This window comes from Patella vulgata, chromosome 8 (genome assembly GCF_932274485.2).
Source record: "Patella vulgata chromosome 8, xgPatVulg1.2, whole genome shotgun sequence".
NCBI classification, from domain to species: Eukaryota; Metazoa; Mollusca; class Gastropoda; family Patellidae; genus Patella; species Patella vulgata.
Window position 1 is genome coordinate 47,941,717 of NC_065886.2, and position 20,194 is coordinate 47,961,910.

The following is a 20,194-nucleotide window of genomic DNA, read 5'->3' on the forward strand; positions in this document are numbered from 1 at the left end:
CCCTGCCTGCCTGAAGTTCTTTGTCAATTTTTTCTCGCAAGATTGTGGGATGTTGCTGTGCAGAGATCAAATTGTTACAACTACGAAATTGTTGAGTACCTTCGAAAGGTATGCAGAAACCAAAAGTAAAACCGGCTAACAAAAATTTTGTAATATCTAGATCGAAACCTTGAAGCCAAAAAGCCAAACGCATTGGGTTAATAGGAGTAGGCAATTTATCTATTGTGTTCGTTAAACTATACTTGGCTAGAATTTGGTCGCAAGATAATTCGTTGAGGGTCTTATTTACTGGATGAAGGACCACTTTTCTGAGGTTTTTGTCCTCCTTGAGTTTTATACCTATTGTCAGACATCCTGTCTTCGTGCCTAAAGGTTTTGGGCAGGTTGGAACACGATATCCGGGCATGTGCTCCCCGGCATCTTTGACATTTATGAGCGTACAAACAGGTCGAACCCTTGTTGCAACCCAGCTTGCTGTTGTATGCATAACAGAATCTGAATACTTGAGATTTGCTTTGGGCACGAAAAGAATTGTTGTCTTGGTTCCTGTCGATATTCGCGCATGTCGGACTGTAACATCCTGAATTATGGCCCTTTATTGTTAAAAAAATCGCTTTTTGTTTAGCTTGTTCTCTATCCATCTCTTGCAAAATGTGGGCGTATCCTGCCTGGCAGCCGCTGGTTAAATTGGTTTTCTCTGAAATAAAGTTTGGTAAAGTTATGCGTTACATATTAGCATGAAATGTATTTAGTAGGTTTTATTTGATTTTTCAGTGAAAAAGGGCTGAGCCATAATTTTAAAAAGAAATAAATAGATCGAATTATTAGTTTATTTTCACGTTTTGTCTTACACAATAGACATACTGTTAGCTTCTGACACATGTGTATTAATTCTACAAGCGTTCTATTTTTATTGCCCCAGATAATCGCACAACCCCTCAACCCGAAATGCTTTCTATAGATCCTGTATGATGTAATTGGTGCAACACCGATGCTGCTAGTCTTAATTGCGAAGACATTTAAACAAAAGGATTTAACAGAGCAGGGAGTTGACGTGTACACACGTAAATCAGATGCGTGAGATTTATCATTCGTGGATGTGTTATGTCAGTGTGGGAAATACTGTTTTAAATGGATATATAGATACACGTTTTATGAATGTGAACGAAAGCTTTGCTTCGTCCCGTAGCCATTAAAAATCCAACATCTGTTTCACTGTAGTGATCTTGAAAAATAATACCCTGACAATGACAGGCATACAGATACCTGCCGTCGTATGAATCCTAAAAAAAATTTCACCGTATTTAAACATTGTTCAGCGAATCTAACATCGTGCGGTAAAATATACATTTTGCGGCAAAACTGAACGATGACCCACAACTAAACACATCGTAATATCTGAACATCGCACGTGAAATTGGATGTTTGACAACAAAATTGAACACCTTACGTAATTGGACACCTTGACTAATTTTAATCACGGCTTGGGGAAATTGAACGGTCCAACTAATTATTGAATAGTCGTGATAATTAAGTGGGAAGCTTATAATTAAACATGTGTCGACAAACTAAACACTAGTTAATTAGATGCTTGGTAATCAAAATTAAACACTAAGATTTAAATTGGATACACTATAGTTATGAATATTTCAACACAGAACAGAAATTAGCGGTATTTACTCAAAATTAAACGATACCAATTTATCAGTGTGATCTGTGCATGGACCGTATAAAAATCACTTGTCTAGTATGTTATCTGTATGTCTATCGAAAGAAAATTAATTTCCTGATTATTACTCGGCACCGCGTTAAAATTGTAAATAAGGTGTGTTAATTAACATGGGCGAGAAATTGACTGAAAAACTGTGCGATGGTGCGTTTTCTGTAGCGGTGTGTTAATTAACTGACAGGTAAAAAATGAATGTCAAAGGTGTGTATTATTTAATTGGTGTGTTATCTCGATAGTTGTGATAACTGCACCAAAAGGTGTATAATCAAGGATCAGCAGGCTTTTTCTGACACTTCCGTTTTAAATCAAAATTTGGTTAGTAAAACTGTTTTACTGTGCAATTTATCATTCGACAAGTCTTTAGATAGGCGTGCATGCTCGCTATGATCAACGTTTCTCTAATGCCTCTTTGGTATTGCGTACATGGTTGCCGACAATCAGTATCGCAGCACAATTTGCGATACATATTTTGTCTGATGCTAATCAAAAATTAAAATCTAACGTTTTTGATTTGCAGTCCGTCCGTCCGTCTGTCTGTCACAGTTGATGCTTTGGGACACGATAACTTTAGTTCTAATTAAGTGAGAGTGATGAAACTTGGTGTATAGTTTCATTACATCAATACCTTGACTAAGTTTGATATTGAGCATTTTCTGCTCAGGGTAAGCCGAGCGATAAGCAATTTGATTGGCCGAGACCTTGGAACACAATAACTTTCCTAATCGGGCTAGAATCTTCAAACTTGGTGTAGGTGCTTATTAGGTCAGTGCCTTGATGGAGTTCGAAGATGAGCATTTTCTGCTTAGGGTAAGCAGAAATAAGCAATTTGATTGGTTGATACTTTTGGACACGATAACTTAGTTTTAATTAAGTGAGAGTGATGAAACTTGGTGTATAGTTTCATTACATCAATCCTTGACTAAGTTTGATAATGAGCATTTTCTGCTCAGGGTAAGCGATTAATTAATGTGTGTCATCTATTTATTTTGGGATTTCGGTGGGGGACATCAGCCTCACTGTTGGCTTTCTCAACACTTTCAATGTGTACAAAATGTCAAATAAAATTTTATAAACAAAACTGAATTCTCTGTGTGACATTTTCTTCTCGACCTACCCAGACACAATACTATATAATTATATTATACTATATAACACAGGGACATAACTCTATGAATAGGGACTATTAAACTAGAAATAAGGAATCTAGTAGTACCACTCATGTTGCGAGACATGTCAATTTCGAGTATTTATATCAGTATTCAATTTGAAAAAAATAAATCCAGTGTATCCCCCACGTATTGTAAATACAATATCGAAAAATAAATACATGTAAATGTATTGTAAAAAAAGAAATCAAAGTAAGAATTCCCATATAATATTATAGTTTATATTGGGTGTGTCTAGTTAATCGAGTTTATTCGTTAATTTCCACATGTGTCCGATTGAACAAAAATAGTAACACACGATAAAAAGCAGACGAAATTGTTTTCTATGGAAGATTTCTAACGTAAAGAAGAAATAACGGTAAGCAGAGATAAGCAATCTGATTGGTTGATGCTTTGAGGCACGATAACTTTGGTTATATCACATTTTTTGGCAAAGTGAGTTAATACCGGAACAAAATATCGAAGAGCGCCGAGTTGATAGGGTTCATTGACCCGACCCCAAAATTTGAATAGGTTGCCAGGCAACGAAACATACGCCCACAGCAGCTAAGTCATCCAAGCAGTCACAACAAGAGTTGTCGCATATTTTTTTTATTGTCGCATATTTTTTCTATTGTCGGTAATGAAACATTTATAATACACTAAAAACTCATTAAGTAATTGTCAGAAAATCATTAGAATTTCTTTGGCTTTTAGTTCTGCTCCATGCTAACGTTTAGTATACGAAACATTTAATATCATTTATTTAGCTGTTCAAGTTATCAAAATACATTGAAAATCAATATACTTGTTCGTCTCAAGACCTTAAACTCTGTTTATCAATCTAAAGTCAATTGAATGATAACTTTGGTCATTAGAGCATCCACAAGATTTTTCAAAGTGATCAAGGGCCATAACTCTGGTTATCCGATTTAAAAAAACGTATTATTATCTCACCGTTACACTCTAAGGACGACTGAGTTCGAATTTCATGAAAATCGGCCCAAAACTAACAGATAAACAGGCCGCCGTTTGTTCTCAAATAGCATAAAAATATGGTATATCAAGGTTGTGGACCCTATAGAGGTCACAATTTTTATCCGATTTTGTTGAAACTTGAAATGTAAGTTTATAACCCAAAGATCTCGGTTCCTTTCAATATTCGTGCATATCAAATTGTAAATTCCTGAATTATGGCCCTTGATTGCAGGAAAAATCACTTTCTTTCCATCTGTCGAAAATGTGGGCGTATCCTGCCTGGCAGCCGCTGGTTATCCGATTTTGATGAAACTTAAAACATACCTTTTTATCCCAAAGATCTCTGTCCCTTTTGATATTTGCACATTTCAGGCCAAAACTTTCTGGATTATTGCTCCTGATTGTATAAAAAATCCAATTTGTTTTTAGCTTGGTCTCCGTCCATCTCTTGCAAAATGTGGGGGGTTGGATGGCCGAATGGTTAGCACGTGTGTGCTGTATCATAAAGCCTGTCATTGAGTCAACTGTCGTGGTTTCGAATCCCCAGTTGTACGTGACAAGGAGTAGGGTCGCCTGGCCAACCCCGTGGGTTTTCTCCGGGTCCTCCGGTTTCCTCCCACTGCTAAAGACCCCTATGCGCAAGCGAATTATTGAAATTAAATTAAACCATATGTTTATCCCGAAATGACCTAGTTTGTGTCGAGTGGACGTTAAACCCCATTTCTTTCTCTCTCTCTCTCTCTTGCAAAATGTTGTCGTATCCTGCCTGGCAGCCGCTGGTTAAAATTTTGTGTCAAGCATTGGGATTAAGAAGCATATTCATCTTAAATAGAAGACTTGATCTTGCTTTAACTCAGTACAACCATAGACCCATGTATAGATTGACTGGCAATGCCCACGAAGCCTTTAGAATTCTATGCAGCGGCAAAAAATAGACCTGACAATCGTGAGTAAAATAAAATTACCTCCCTTCGCGCAATTACCAGTATTAAGTTTAAAAGCAAAAAAACAGAAATCAATTCATGATATTTTTAGTAATCTTGCTACTCTTTGTTTTTTGCAACCCACACATAGATAGACTACTAACTGATGATTGGGGTGTAAATTTATGAACACATCGTCTTTGTTTAATTCGGACGTGCCCATATGAATCCAAAAAAAACACTAAACACGCTTTCAATTTTTACTTGTGCACAATTAATTATCATTCTAGACAGTATTATACCTGAACTTTATTTTCATAATTTTATAATCCTTCATACATACAGGAATTTGGAGTATTAAACAAAACCAAAATGCTTACAAAAACTATGAAAATATTGAAATCGATCATTTCACAATTTCAACTGCTGCATTTGGAAATTTCAAAGTTCTAAACTGGAAAAATTCGTCACTACCAGATTGGAATACTTATCGGTTGAAAAATTACAGAGTAACTATAAGAATACCGTAAATTCTTAGGAGAAGTTTGAGAAATTAATCTGTATAAAATCCCGCAATGTAAAAAATCACATCGCTTGATTTGCCGTTGACATTGAGATCTCACCGTGTCCCGTGCGAGTGGCAGAGAATGCAACCAACGGGACACGTTGCCTGTCCATCTATATACGGTCCATGGTACAACTTATCAAGGCCTTCTTGTAATACCCTACATTTTTTGTCACTAGTTTTGATTGGTTATTGACCCAGCTGGGGACCTCTCAGATTCCTCAATAGAAAATATCATTGCGAATACCAAGTCTCACGCTTTCGAATTGAATTGTCTAGCTGTGATAATCGAGTTGCAAAGTTCAAGGTTCGTTCAATGTCAAGGTTGCTGGAGCTTTTCCATTTTTCAGCTATGATAATGCTATGGACCCACTTCATATCATAGTCCAAACCTTTCTAATTTACTTTTTGTTCTTCTATTATGCTAGTAAGGTTGCTTTTCTTTGGTTTTCCATGAGTTTTTCAACTAAAAAAAATGGCTGTAAATGAATCTATTCCTTTATGTGCTTGTATCATGTGTCTGTGGTTAATGGAGATAATGTACCTAAAAGTTTGAGACTAATCTAGGAAAGGCTAAGGCTAAATGTTGAGTAACTCACAGTCCTTACTTCAGGAACATGATCGATATTCAGCTTTCCACAACCTACTGTTCTTGAGTTAACTCCCTTTTGCAGATTTTTATACGCCCACATTTTCATGTGCAATAATTAATAGAATACAATATCCAAAAACTATCGTTTTATCCAACGTTTCGTCAGTAAAAATTCTAAATGATATTATTGTATATCAACTTATCTGAATATCAAATTTTCCCATCAAACCGTCTGTAATTGGTTTGTGTTACCTGTTTCTATTGATTGGAAGTTTCACATTTTCATGTGGACGTATATTGTCGTCACCCCTGTCCATCCGGACATCCGTCCGTCCACAATTTGTTTGTGGCCACTCTACAGGTCACAATTTTTATTCGATTTTGACGAAACTTGAAATGCATGTTTAAACCCAAAGATCTTGGTTTCTTTCGATATTTGCGCATATCGGATCGTAACTTCCTGAATTATGGCCCCTGATTGTACGAAAAATCACATTTTTAGCTTGTGGCCTCTCTAGAGGTCAAAATTATTATAAAATTTAAAAAATCGTTCGAATATATCATTGTTACACTGTAATGACGTTCGAATTTCGTGAAATTTGGATCAAAACTCTAGAGGTCATAATTTTGATTCGATTTTGATGAAACTTGAAATATATGTTTATAACCCAAAGATCTTGGATCCTTTCGATATTCGCGCATATCGGAATGTAACTTCCAGAATTTTGGCCCGTGATTATACGAAAAATCGCGTTTTTAGCTTGTGGTCCCTCTAGAGGTCACAATTTTTTTATCCGATTTAAAAAAACGTTTCAATATTAGGGTGACCCACCATAAATAAATATCTCCAAATATCTTGACAATTACGCCACAATATTTATATATATGCCAAGCCTCAAATCAGTTTCACACAATTATAGTCACTAAATAAACGATCATGTTGTACTTAATTAGCTATGACCATTAATCATCTATAAATAATAGACTGAAAACTGGTTCCAAATGTCGTCCATAACATCCAGACACTTTTGAGTAAAAGATAGGTTACGTGCCCTTGTTTTGAAATTAGTCTCGCTTAACCAGTCTATCGACCATTCTACGTCTGATTGACAGGTCGGAATAATCAAGACTACTTTTTTACGAAACGTAACAGAAAGCTAGAACAAGAAATTGAATTTAGAAATAAGCACTTTAGACAACTCAACAATTGTTTTAAGAAACTTGTAAAAGTAAAATGAAACTACTGCTAGTATCATGTTCCTGCTAAAGAAAGTGATTCAGAGATAGTATTTGTACTAAACCAAAAGATGCCGCTCTTAACGGTACAGTTAATGATAAAGCAATTTAAAAAATAAAACAAACATAATTTCTAAAGCTGCTGTAATAACCAAGAAGTTAAATTTTACTGCTATTCAAAATCTTCAACAATAGATTTTTTACGGCTGTAATAGTTGATATATTTGTAGAGAATTGCACGTGCCATGGCTATTTATCTACTCAAAGAGAGTGCGGGGTAGTCAGAAATCAGTTCGAGACACGCAACTGAAGCGTGCACAATTAGCCGTGTCGAGACCAACTTTCTGTAGAGTGCACGGGTCACCCTATCAATATATCACCGTTACATCCTAATGATGGTTGAGTTCGAATTTTGTGAAAATCGGACCAAAATTGTTGGACAAAATGGCTGCCCCTTGTACGTAAATAGCGTAAATATATGGTATGGCGTCATATTAAAATTAATCAACTGGCTGATGATCGCGTCAATGAGTAGTACTAATCAGTTGTCTTGGAATAATGATTAATGATTAGTTGATTGATAATTGCAAATATATATATATCCAGAAATATTAGGACAACCTAAAAGCTGCACTACTTTGTTTCATAGTAAAAGAAGAAAAGATAAAAGGTATGCTGACACAAACTGATTTCAACACTGGTTTAATATCATTTTAACATTTTAAAGTACTTTTCATCCGTCTTGGGACTATTCATAAATAACATCATTGTATAAAGATGGACAGTATAGTATATTTATACATAGTAACACTGTGGTTTTAACCCTTTCGATGCTAGACGGAAATCCACTGCCTGTGCTAGACCCTTTTTTGAGGAAAAAAGGGAGGTTGGAACTGAATGCCAAGCAGTACTTATGGAAGCTTTTATGAAAAATCTTTTTGTCTGTTGGGATGGGCATGAGGTTGGGCTAAGAGGAAAAAATAGAATTTTGGAAATTTGCATAATAATGTAGTCACGTGACGTCATGGCGGCCATTTTGGATTTCTCATTTCTCACTAAAGCTAACACGAAAATGAATTTTTCTCCATGAAATACTTGACAGATATTGTTTTTTTCACTGGATTTTGAAAAAGATATATAAAATGAACAAAAATATCAATAGCAGCCATGAGCAATGCCGCCACGAACACGCACATCACGTCTCCCGCTGCCATGACCACGTGCGGATTGCAATACCTTGTTTTTACTTTCACTTTCATCCCCAAGTCCCATATCATTATCAATATAGTCAGTCAATAGATCTACACGTTCGGGACTCAGGAATTGCCCATGTCTTTTACGATCCAGCAGGCCAGCATTATTATCAACATCAGAATTATTGTCAGAATCTACTGCAGACACAGGGCTATCGTGTTCACATTGGGCTTGTTCATCATGCACGGGAGACATAGCTAGCCATGGGCGGAACGTCGCGCAACAAATCACACACTTCATAATACCAATCACTGTCCTGACTACTATCATTATCAAGTAACTGGAAACGAATTATGTGTATCACCCGCCTCGAAATTGTCCATGTGTTGGTCAGCAAGACGTCATTCACGACTTCGTCGAGAGTGCATCGTCTACGTTGTCACTATGCACTCCGCCATTTTACGGTTTGCCGCTTTGAAACACGTGGAAATATGTTCTAGTGTATAGAAAATACAATAGATGGCACTTGCAGTTACGGTACTAATTTTAGCGAGGGCTTTACTGAGTACACGGTAATACCGGGTACGCACATTTTACCGACATTTTATAATACCCGGTACTACCGGGTATACGCAGTGAAAGGGTTAATTGGCTTTTGTTACCATTGTCTATAATTACATAGTATATCAGTAACTAATAGAAAACATGCACACACTAGGAATAATGAGTGGAAGATAATCCTGGGATAGACTTAAGAAAATAAATGAAGTTAATGGCCAATTGTTACTTATTGACGAGGAATTTTTTTTTTTAATAAAATGGTTTACCCTTAATTTCGTTTTCGTGATGTTATCAGTTTTCATTTTTATACGCCCACATTGAAATGTGGTCGTATATTGTTGTCGCCCCCGGCCGGCCGGCCGGCGTCCACAATAGCTTGTGGACGCTCTATAGGCTAAAGTTAATAAGGTCATGAGTCGAAGAATCCTATTGATTTTCAACGATTTTCGATAATTACTGCCAGAGTTATGGTCCTTGATCACTTCAAAAAATCTTGTGGACGCTCTAGAGGTCAAAGTTAATATTCGATTGACTTTAAATTTATACACAGTGTTTAAGGTCATAAGACGAAGAAGCCTATTGAATTTCAGTGATTTCCGATAACTACTGCCAGAGTTATGGCCCTTGATCACTTTGAAAAATCTTGTGGCCGCTCTAGAGGCTAAAGTTAATATCCGATTGACTTTAAATTTATACACAGTGTTTGAGGCCATGAGATGAAGAATCATAATGATTTTCAACGATTTCGGATAATTACTGCCAAAGTTATGGCCCTTGATCACTTTGAAAAATCTTGTGACGCTCTAGAGGCTAAAGTTATCATCCGATTGACTTCAGATTGATACACAGAGTTTAAGGTCTTGAGACGAACAAGTATATTGATTTTCAATGAATCTTTATGACTTGAACAGCTAAATCCATGATGTTAAAAGTTTCGTATACTAAACGTTAGTATGGGCCCAAACTTTATAAAAACCAAACAAATCCTAATTGTTTTCTGATAATTACTTAATTAGTTGTTACTCTTAATCAGATTTTAATGTATTATAAATGTTTCATTACCGAAAAAAGTAAAAATATGCGACAACTCTTGTTGACTGCCCAGACGACATAGCTGCTGTGGGCGTATGTTTCGTTGCCTGGCAACCTATCTTATAAAATGGGAAAATTTGGAATTTTACTTTTACATTTTCAATATTACAATCCTGTCCATGGTTGCGTATTCTATCCCGTAGATGTGTGCTTGTCTCCCCGATGTAGAAATTTTGACAACCATTGCAATTCAGGACATACCCGGTAATTTTAGTTTCCAGAAATACCCCCCTTTTCTGAAAACACTGTAAACACAATAGAGGTCAGATGTCTCAAAAGCATATCAAATTTGATCAACTTAAAAATTTTCCTTTCAGATAAGCAGCTGTCAAGACATATTGAATGTGTTTACATATTTCCATGTTTTGTGTGTCTGTCTTTTTCAAAATGAATGTAAGGCATGAGACAATGCAAAATGTGGAGGTATAATAGAGATCAGATTTCATGATAAGCTGCTGTAGGTTGCTGTGTGGGCATATTTCCACGCATTGCATGGATATTTTTGGTGAACATTTTTAACCAACTTATTAGTACTATTTTAAAGGTAGATGTTCTTAGAGCTCTAGGAGCCGAAATTGTACGAACTCCAACAAGTGCTGCATTTGATTCTCCTGAATCTCATATTGGTGTAGCTAAAAGATTGATGGAAGAAATACCTAACTCACACATTTTAGATCAGGTAAAATTAGTAATCTTCTGCTTCACAAATTTTATATTTGCTAAATAAACCTAATGCTGACATAGTCCAGTAGGAGGACGACAAACTTGGAAATGCAGTCCACCTAATGTGTTTTGATGGCTTATATATCTTTAATATGTATAGTTTCAAAAACCAGATGGGGAAATTAAGATATTCAAGATGGCAATCCTTTAGATTTCAGAACATCTTTTATCCACTCAGAAACCTCATCTTCGGTTTTACCTATACACTTTGGAAAAAGACCTAACTCTCTTAGTGTATTACCCAAGACCAAAACTTCCTCCTGCAACATATTTGAACCAATCAACTGCCCAAACTACACATCAGAAAAATTGACTAGATAAAATAAAGACAATACAATTTATAATGTATTACTGGAATAACTGTTCTATATTTTGGTATAATGCAACGTGAATTGAATGATGTTCTATGGTCTATCAGTAATTACGTATTTTTATGCCCTAACTTATTTAAAATTTACCGATTTATTTATTAATACCGTTAACGTCCATACTTACAATCATACATGCCACATTAACAGACAATATTAAAAGAGAAATGAAACAATTAACACTATAAATTAATCAATAGTTCATAAAATATTAATGTTCAATCTTCACTGCTACCCGGTTCCTACCTTCATACAGAATCTGTCATAATTTCAGTCCAAGTGGTCTAACACAATCACAAAGGTACAACGAGAAATCAAGCTTGATATGAATAAATTCTAATTTTCAATGTCAGTAATTAAATGCCAACAGATTCAAGTTTTACAATAAGTTCATTGAAAAGTAAACAGTTCAACTTGTTACAATCAAGAAAAATCTATTCCTCCCTGGGGGCTACATTATTGCACACCTACCCTTTCAATCACCTGCAATGGTGTGGTAAAAAGGTGGTAGGTAAAACCTGCGTTGTTTGGGGCAATAGATTTCTTGATTGAGAACAAGAGAAAGTGTTTTAAATAAGTTTATATATCCCACAAATCACAAATGATACAGTTTTATATTATATTGAAAAGATGAATTAAAATGCGTAAATGTGGAATAGGGTGCTAGTTTATCTATACCATAATACCATGTACCATAACCATTAAACAACACTTATGCTGGCATTACACATGACTATAAACACAAAACATTTTATGCTTGGCCCTGAAAATACAAAGTTGCCATTGTTCATATGTTCATAACCAATAGTTCTATTGACTATACATCTTATAATTTTACATTACATTATTACATCTATAATCATATTTCAAACACATGTAAAAATATTCTCACACTTCCCTTTCAAAGTCACCTTATCTATTAAATGAAGTATAAAATAATTAGCTTATTTGTGGAAAAGAGCCAATGTATGACCTTATCTGCTAACCAGTAATGTGGTAAAGATGCATGCATGTATTTTAGTTTTATCCCAGCTACACCTACAAATAACCAACCAGGACTAAGAATCACATATCACCTGATAAACAACATTTTCAGAAAGAGAACAACTTGAGAACTGAACTATACCAAAAATATTAAAACTAAACCCATATAAAGAACTAAAACATTTCAAACACTAAAATAAAACACCACAATCCGGACAATACAATTCCAAACTCATACAATAGAAAATCCACCACCCACGACATTTAAGCTAATTTATATTGTCTCAAAACCCAAAATATAAACTCACTAATTCAAAACTTTCAATAATAAAGACACTGTCCTGGACATCAATTGACAGAGTCCCAAAATACGACCCTGTTACATTATAGAGGACATCGCTGATCACCTGCTTGAAACCAGCCTTTTCAGTTGTGTAAAGTGGTAGCATATATCTTTACACAGGAAATTTTAAATAAGAAATACCATTGTGAATTACTTTGACCTGGGGTGAATCTACTGGATAGGGTCAAATGCTTCCACAATACAAGGTTGACGTTTCTAGAGGTTTACCCACAGTTCCGTACATGAAAAGGCCAATGACTCGCCGTAACGGACCGTTTCATTGGCTATTGCCTCACATCATTCAGAACACGTCTATGATAACAACTCTTCTAGATCCTAGTGTAGTAGAGACAAGTAAAACAAAATTTTGAACTATGAAAGCGAAACGAAATAGGATCTATGTTTTATTCAGATTGCAACGATTTATACTCAAATAATTTTAATGCATTGATAAATTATTGTGTTGGGATCTATTCCCTTAATATAGTCAGAGAAATCATTAAATAACTTTGTGTGCATGAGAAGCTAGCAAGCTGCAGATGGCATGTGGGCCTATTTTTACAAGTATTCTAGCTATAAGAGCAATAATATAGGTTTTTTGGCACAGGGGTATAGTAAGGGTTTGTTGATGGATGAACAATAATAATAACAAAATTGATTATTAATTACTTTATTTAATGTTGTTTACATTTACTGACATAATTAGTGCACAGTATACTGTTAGGCTAATTGTACATTGGTATTATAATTTTCATGTGATAAAATATACAGTACGGTCGCCAAACCCAAAATTTCTATTGAACCTGGAACCCCCGCTAGGGATGTATGTGGTGTTATCCTATCACTCATACGCTCTTATGTCCAGAAATATATAGTTTGTCTCTAGATATAGTTTGGTTCAGTGAAATAATCGCCCCCAACTGCCGCTAACGAGTTAAAGGGCCATATTGTCTGGCATGTTTGATTTTACTATCATCTAATCACCCCACAACATAATAAATGATTTCAGTTTTTTATTCCTTCACCCCAGAAACATACTGTTAGACACCAAAATTATCATCCTACAATAAATACTATGGAAGCTGTAGGGGATTATTTGATGTGGCGGCCGTCTCGGATGCCATCTTGAATGTCTCAAAATGCTCAAGGGTGACCGAGGTTCACCCGGCAGATTCTGAAAGAGGACACCCTAGGCTACTAAAATCAATCATAAAAAAAAACTTTGTATACAATTTCCAGGTTCAGCTATAGTTCTGCCGGACTATATACTGTGACAAATTTGTTCCGCGGTGTACCATCTGCACATCCCTAGTTACAGCACAGGACTATATTATGCGTCATGAAATTTCTTGGAGAATCCAAGATCCTTATTAAATTTGATCAAAATGTAACTTTTCCATTCAGACAAGCTGCGTGGCAATCTATCAAATTAGATGTGAAGCATTTGAGTTCATGAGATATCAAACCCTATCGAAATTCAATGATCTCTAACCTGCATTCCTCAGTTAACCACCATCTGAAAGCTTCTGAACATGGTATAGGGTATATATTTTTCGAAGGCACATGCCTTATGTGGTGAAAAAAAAGTTTTCCTTTCGGATAACACTGAGAAGTAGTAAAGGTGAGATTTGTACGTTTAGGGCATAGATATCTCCCGATTTGATAAATTTCTATGAATATCGGTAAAATTCTAATTATCGCAACAAATCTAATACGAAGAGGCTAAAATCTGTAGGTACGGTGTGTTAATTAACAGGGGTGAGAAATTGACAGAGTGGTGATATAATTATCGCTAGGGGTGAAAATCTCGGCGACGGTGCGTTTTCTGTACCGGTGTGTTAATTAACGAACGGGTTAAAAACGACTGACTCGAAAGCGTGTTATAATAACTGCACCAAAGTTGTTTTATCAAGGACCAACAGGCTTTACCTGACGCGTAGGTGTTAAATCCTTGTTTCCGTGTGTTTTAAGCAGATCGGTCTTTTTTAAGTGTAGGTCTTTATATATGGATTTATACGTGCTGTAGTTACATTTGTTCGTTCTTATACGTATTTCATTTCTTGGTGAATACTACGTGTTTTATACTTCGTACCATAGTCGGGCTGCAATTATTTATATATTTGTCTTTTTTGTGGGTTTAATTTGTTTATATATTATCCTGCGTACCACTGAAGTATAAATGCGTGTGTCTTAAAATCAGTCGCATGCAATATCGTTATTACCGATATCCCGCTAAACCTTCATATGATTATCCGATATATTCTAATCTCTTGATATCAGATGCTCTAATCTGTTTTGAAAGCACAATTATAAACAAAAGATCTCGCAATTAATGATAACCTGTAAGTTTCGTCACCGTTATATTTTATAAATGTATTTCTCACCTGGGTCGTAAATAGGGCTATCCAAGGAAACAGAATTCCATCACTATATAACAATAGATAAATCACATACCAAATAACACTAATCATGTCTAATAATAGGAACTCACGTCCGCCTCCAACACGTTGAGCTGACCGTCGAACATCTTCTGGTATGCTCTGATTCCATCACACTTTGTGTAACAAGCTTGTCTTTGCATACACAATTCCGACCTATGGAAATATGGGTTTTACGAGAACGGCTAAATTTAAACACATCACTTAATAGTGGATTCAGTCTCATCCTTATTATAGAATTTATACTATCAGGAGAGCACGCTTTTCACACGAAATATTGCCCTTTGATCTCAGACCCCCTTTGATCTCAGACCGAAAGGCGACACTGTTAATGGATTTCCTGAAATAGTTGGATGGAGTGTGACTCTTTTTACCTGTTACACTTAATTCAAGAATGACATGCTGTGGTCTGTTCAGTGTTGGTCTTATTGCAATGACATAAATGTATGTTTTACTTCTCTTATCATCTCATTTGAATAAAGCTTGATATTTTATCAACATGTATACAATTTATTTTGTTTCTCATAGGAAATTTCGGTTAGTATCTCAAATGAAAAAAAACAAAAAAAAACAACCCAAGCGATTATATTATAATCAGAGAAATGTTCAAACACACAAGTAAAATAGACAAGACAAAGGTACAAGCAATACCATTATTTATTATTACATTATTGAAATGCATATGCCTTCATATATTAAACGTTTTAATTAAATTGTAACGTATAAATTATCTGCTTTATTTATTTTTTCTTTAATTGGCAGTTGATATGGGCCGAAGCATTCGCTTCTATGCGTATTAGCTCTGCTCCCATAATGATATTTTGTGTAATATTAGGGTGTTTCAAAAGAAACATGGTCAACAAGTGGAATTTAACAGTGAGCTAGAAGGAAATATTCAAAAAGGCCGTCAATTCTTTTTGAAGAGAATTAATTATTTGGATAGGTGATTGCATGCTTTTATAAATAGACACATGGAGCCTGTGCTCTCGATCTGTCATCACGTTGATAAATCACATAATAAAAATTGGATCCACTGGACCCGTAGTTTATTAGTACCGGGAGAAAAATAATAAAGCTATTTCATACAATCGTAAACAATAGAAATATTAACAAGTGTTTAAAATTAGCTGTTCTTGTAAAGCCTCTATTTCCATATTAAGTCAAAGGTCAATGGACAATATCACCGCCGGCGCATGTCCCTATTTGCATTAGTGTTATTTGATATGTGAATTATCATTTGATATATATGTGGAAATTAAATTTTTCTTGGATAGTCCTTTATACAACCCAGGTAAGAAACAATACATTTATGCATTAAAACGCCCACGTGTAGTAAATATAGACATGACGAAACCAATAGTTTTTCATCATTTGCTCGATTTTATATTTATAAACTTGGTTTTCAAAACAGATTCATTAGTCTGATATCAATGGAGATTGGTCCGGATATCGGTAAATAACGTGCATTTATACTTCAGTGGTCCGCACGATAATATATAAACAAATTAAACCCACAAAAAAGACAAATATATAAATAATTGCAGCCCGACTTTGGTACGAAGTATAAAACACGTAGTATTCACCAAGAAATGAAATACGTATAAGAACAAACAAATGTAACTACAGCACGTATAAATCCATGTATAAAGACCTACACTTAACAAAGACCGATCTGCTTAAAACACACGGAAATAAGAAATCGCACGGTAAATTGGATTTAACACCTACGCGTCGGATAAAGCCTGTTGGTCCTTGATAAAACACCTTTGGTGCAGTTATAACACGCTTTCGAGAAAACTCACCAAACAAAGAATACACACCGTGTCAGTCGTTTTTAACCCGTTCGTTAATTAACACACCGGTACAGAAAACGCACCGTCGCCGAGATTTTCACCCCTAGCATAATTATATCACCACTCAGTCAATTTCTCACCCCTGTTAATTAACACACCGTACCTACAGATTTTAGCCTTTTCGTATTAGATTTGTTGCGATAATTAGAATTTTACCGATATTCATAGAAATTTATCAAATCGGGAGATATCTATGCCCAAAACGTACAAATCTCACTCTTACTACTTCTCGGTGTAAGGTGCTCTCTATTGCAATCTATTTATTCAAGTCAAAGCTTCTGTGTGGGCATGTTTCCACGCTTCAGGTGGCTATCATACTTTTTTTTTCTCTCCTTTTTTTGTAGTATCGTAATCCCAGTAATCCACTTGCTCATTATGATGGTACAGCTGAAGAGATATTAGCAGCATGTGACAGTAAGTTTGAAATATCAAAATTACCATTTGACAGAGTATTATTTGCAGAGATTAAAATCTGACCTCCTCTACTAAACCTTTCCATCACATGGAAAAAACAGGTTAGCTGTTGGTGGCTTTTGTTTATGAGTTTATCAACTTTCTAATGGCACTAGGGCATGGTTAGTATACAAATGATGAAAAACGTGTGAAATACCACTCTTTATCCAGTAGACGTGGTACAAGGGTTAATCAGCGAACTGGATGTATGAGATGTGTTGTTGACGTTTGGGAAAGTAGGACGAGGGGAAATGTGTAGGGAGTGAAGTGCTGTAAAGGGATAGTTAGATGTATTATGAATGGTTAGAGTGGCTGTGGTGTTACGGTGAAATACTATGCCGCCACCGTAACACCACAGCTTTATGATTTGTTAGACAGGAGTGATGTAATGGGTGTCAACAACTGGGTATGCTGGTACCGTCGCAACGTAGCCGTGAAATATATATTGTGGGGGGAAAGGGCGGAAACAGAAAAATATACAATGTTGACAGTATGTGCCAGGCATGAGGCTGCGCAGACCGAGCGGCAGCTCGATAGGGAGTGTGTGGGAGGGTCACCCTCATAAAAAATTTTTTTTTTAAATTTCAGTTTTCTGTAAGCAGTGAAAACACTATTTTGGCATTGTTTGCGGGGTTAAACCTAAAAATCACATTAATACACCTATTGCACGATATTGTGAAACTAGCTGACGAAGACAGCTCGGGCGGCGATTGTTCGACTCGGGGCTGCTCTGTCAGTATCTAACAAACGCATTTAGTTCGCGTACAACTTTTAAAAACCGAATGTCAGTATGGTATTTCTCACATAATTGGTTATCGCAAAAACAGAGTAAAGTGAAAGCGAGTAATCTCGACTCAAACCTATAGTCTATAGCCTACTTACTACACTAGGCTTCCTATATTATTGTTTGTGGACGGTTTACTACTCAGTGATAAGCCTGCGCCGCAAAAAGAGGTCTCGCCTTTTATTATTAGTATAATGACTTCCTCATGTGCGGCAGGTTAGTTTGCTTCTAAAAACACTGTTTTCCGTTCCAAAAAATACAAAAGTAATTTTCTACCAGATGACCATGGTTCTTTTCACCGAGACTAGATAATTTCTCTCGGTGTAAGGATATAGCTATGGATAAGTTCATACAAGGTCAATAAATCCGCGGTCACTTCGGGTCACACTGTTGAGAAAATAAACCGATGGGTTTGTTTAGTAGCAAATCGAGCGTGAATCAACTGAGTTTGTACTGAAAAATTTTTGAGTGATATGTATGAACTGTCTTCACACATTCGGTTTATAATTAGCGATACACAGGTACAGTGGCAAGTGTTGTACTTCACAGACTGTTTACCTCCGAACTACCTCCGCACGAAATCCCCGATTTGGGTACTTGTTAAAAGAAAAAGAAATAGTACCTGTGCGCATGCCAGTAAAAAAAACCTAAGAGTTCGCGCATAAAAATGCCCGAACGTACCAGGCGCCAGGTCATCCTGTAGACGTGGTACAAGGGTTAATCAGCGAACTGGATGTATGAGATGTGTTGTTGACGTTTGGGAAAGTAGGACGAGGGGAAATGTGTAGGGAGTGAAGTGCTGTAAAGGGATAGTTAGATGTATTATGAATGGTTAGAGTGGCTGTGGTGTTACGGTGAAATACTATGCCGCCACCGTAACACCACAGCTTTATGATTTGTTAGACAGGAGTGATGTAATGGGTGTCAACAACTGGGTATGCTGGTACCGTCGCAACGTAGCTGTGAAATATATATTGTGGGGGGGAAGGGCGGAAACGGAAAAATATACAATGTTGACAGTATGTGCCAGGCATGAGGCTGCGCAGACCGAGCGGCAGCTCGATAGGGAGTGTGTGGGAGGGTCACCCTCATAAAATTTTTTTTTTTTAAATTTCAGTTTTCTGTAAGCAGTGAAAACACTATTTTGGCATTGTTTGCGGGGTTAAACCTAAAATTCACATTAATACACCTATTGCACGATATTGTGAAACTAGCTGACGAAGACAGCTCGGGCGGCGATTGTTCGACTTGGGGCTGCTCTGTCAGTATCTAACAAACGCATTTAGTTCGCGTACAACTTTTAAAAACCGAATGTCAGTATGGTATTTCTCACATAATTGGTTATCGCAAAAACAGAGTAAAGTGAAAGCGAGTAATCTCGACTCAAACCTATAGTCTATAGCCTACTTACTACACTCGTCACTAGGCTTCCTATATTATTGTTTGTGGACGGTTTACTACTCAGTGATAAGCCTGCGCTGCAAAAAGAGGTCTCGCCTTTTATTATTAGTATAATGACTTCCTCATGTGCGGCAGGTTAGTTTGCTTCTAAAAACACTGTTTTCCGTTCCAAAAAATACAAAAGTAATTTTCTACCAGATGACCATGGTTCTTTTCACCGAGACTAGATAATTTCTCTCGGTGTAAGGATATAGCTATGGATAAGTTCATAAAAGGTCAATAAATCCGCGGTCACTTCGGGTCACACTGTTGAGAAAATAAACCGATGGGTTTGTTTAGTAGCAAATCGAGCGTGAATCAACTGAGTTTGTACTGACAAATTTTTGAGTGATATGTATGAACTGTCTTCACACATTCGGTTTATAATTAGCGATACACAGGTACAGTGGCAAGTGTTGTACTTCACAGACTGTTTACCTCCGAACTACCTCCGCACGAAATCCCCGATTTGGGTACTTGTTAAAAGAAAAAGAAATAGTACCCGTGCGCATGCCAGTAAAAAAAACCTAAGAGTTCGCGCATAAAAATGCCCGAACGTAACAGGTTCCAGGTCATCTAGAACCTAATACACATGTTCAGTTAACAGATTACAATCAAGATTGTTTTGAAATTGATGTATGTTGTTTACGTTAGTGAGATGAAGAATCCTATTTAATTTCAATAATTTCTGTTCTGGCCCTTGTTATCCCGCACGAAGGATTTAGGGAGGAATATTGAAATGAGGTCCGTCCGTCCCAGAACACATCTCATAAACCGTTCTAGTATTACAGTA

The 20,194-nt window shown here is 36.3% G+C and overlaps 1 protein-coding gene across 2 annotated transcripts in view; it reads left to right on the forward strand.

The window, feature by feature from the left end:
- Positions 1–20,194, forward strand: part of LOC126829638 (cystathionine beta-synthase) — a 196,491-nt gene that overhangs the window by 42,186 nt on the left and 134,111 nt on the right. For both annotated transcript variants that reach the window (XM_050559636.2, XM_056102637.1), the window contains exons 6-7: positions 10,560–10,694; positions 17,069–17,138. In XM_050559636.2, the coding sequence (XP_050415593.1) occupies positions 10,560–10,694; positions 17,069–17,138 (205 nt within the window). The remainder of the gene's footprint in view (positions 1–10,559; positions 10,695–17,068; positions 17,139–20,194) is intronic.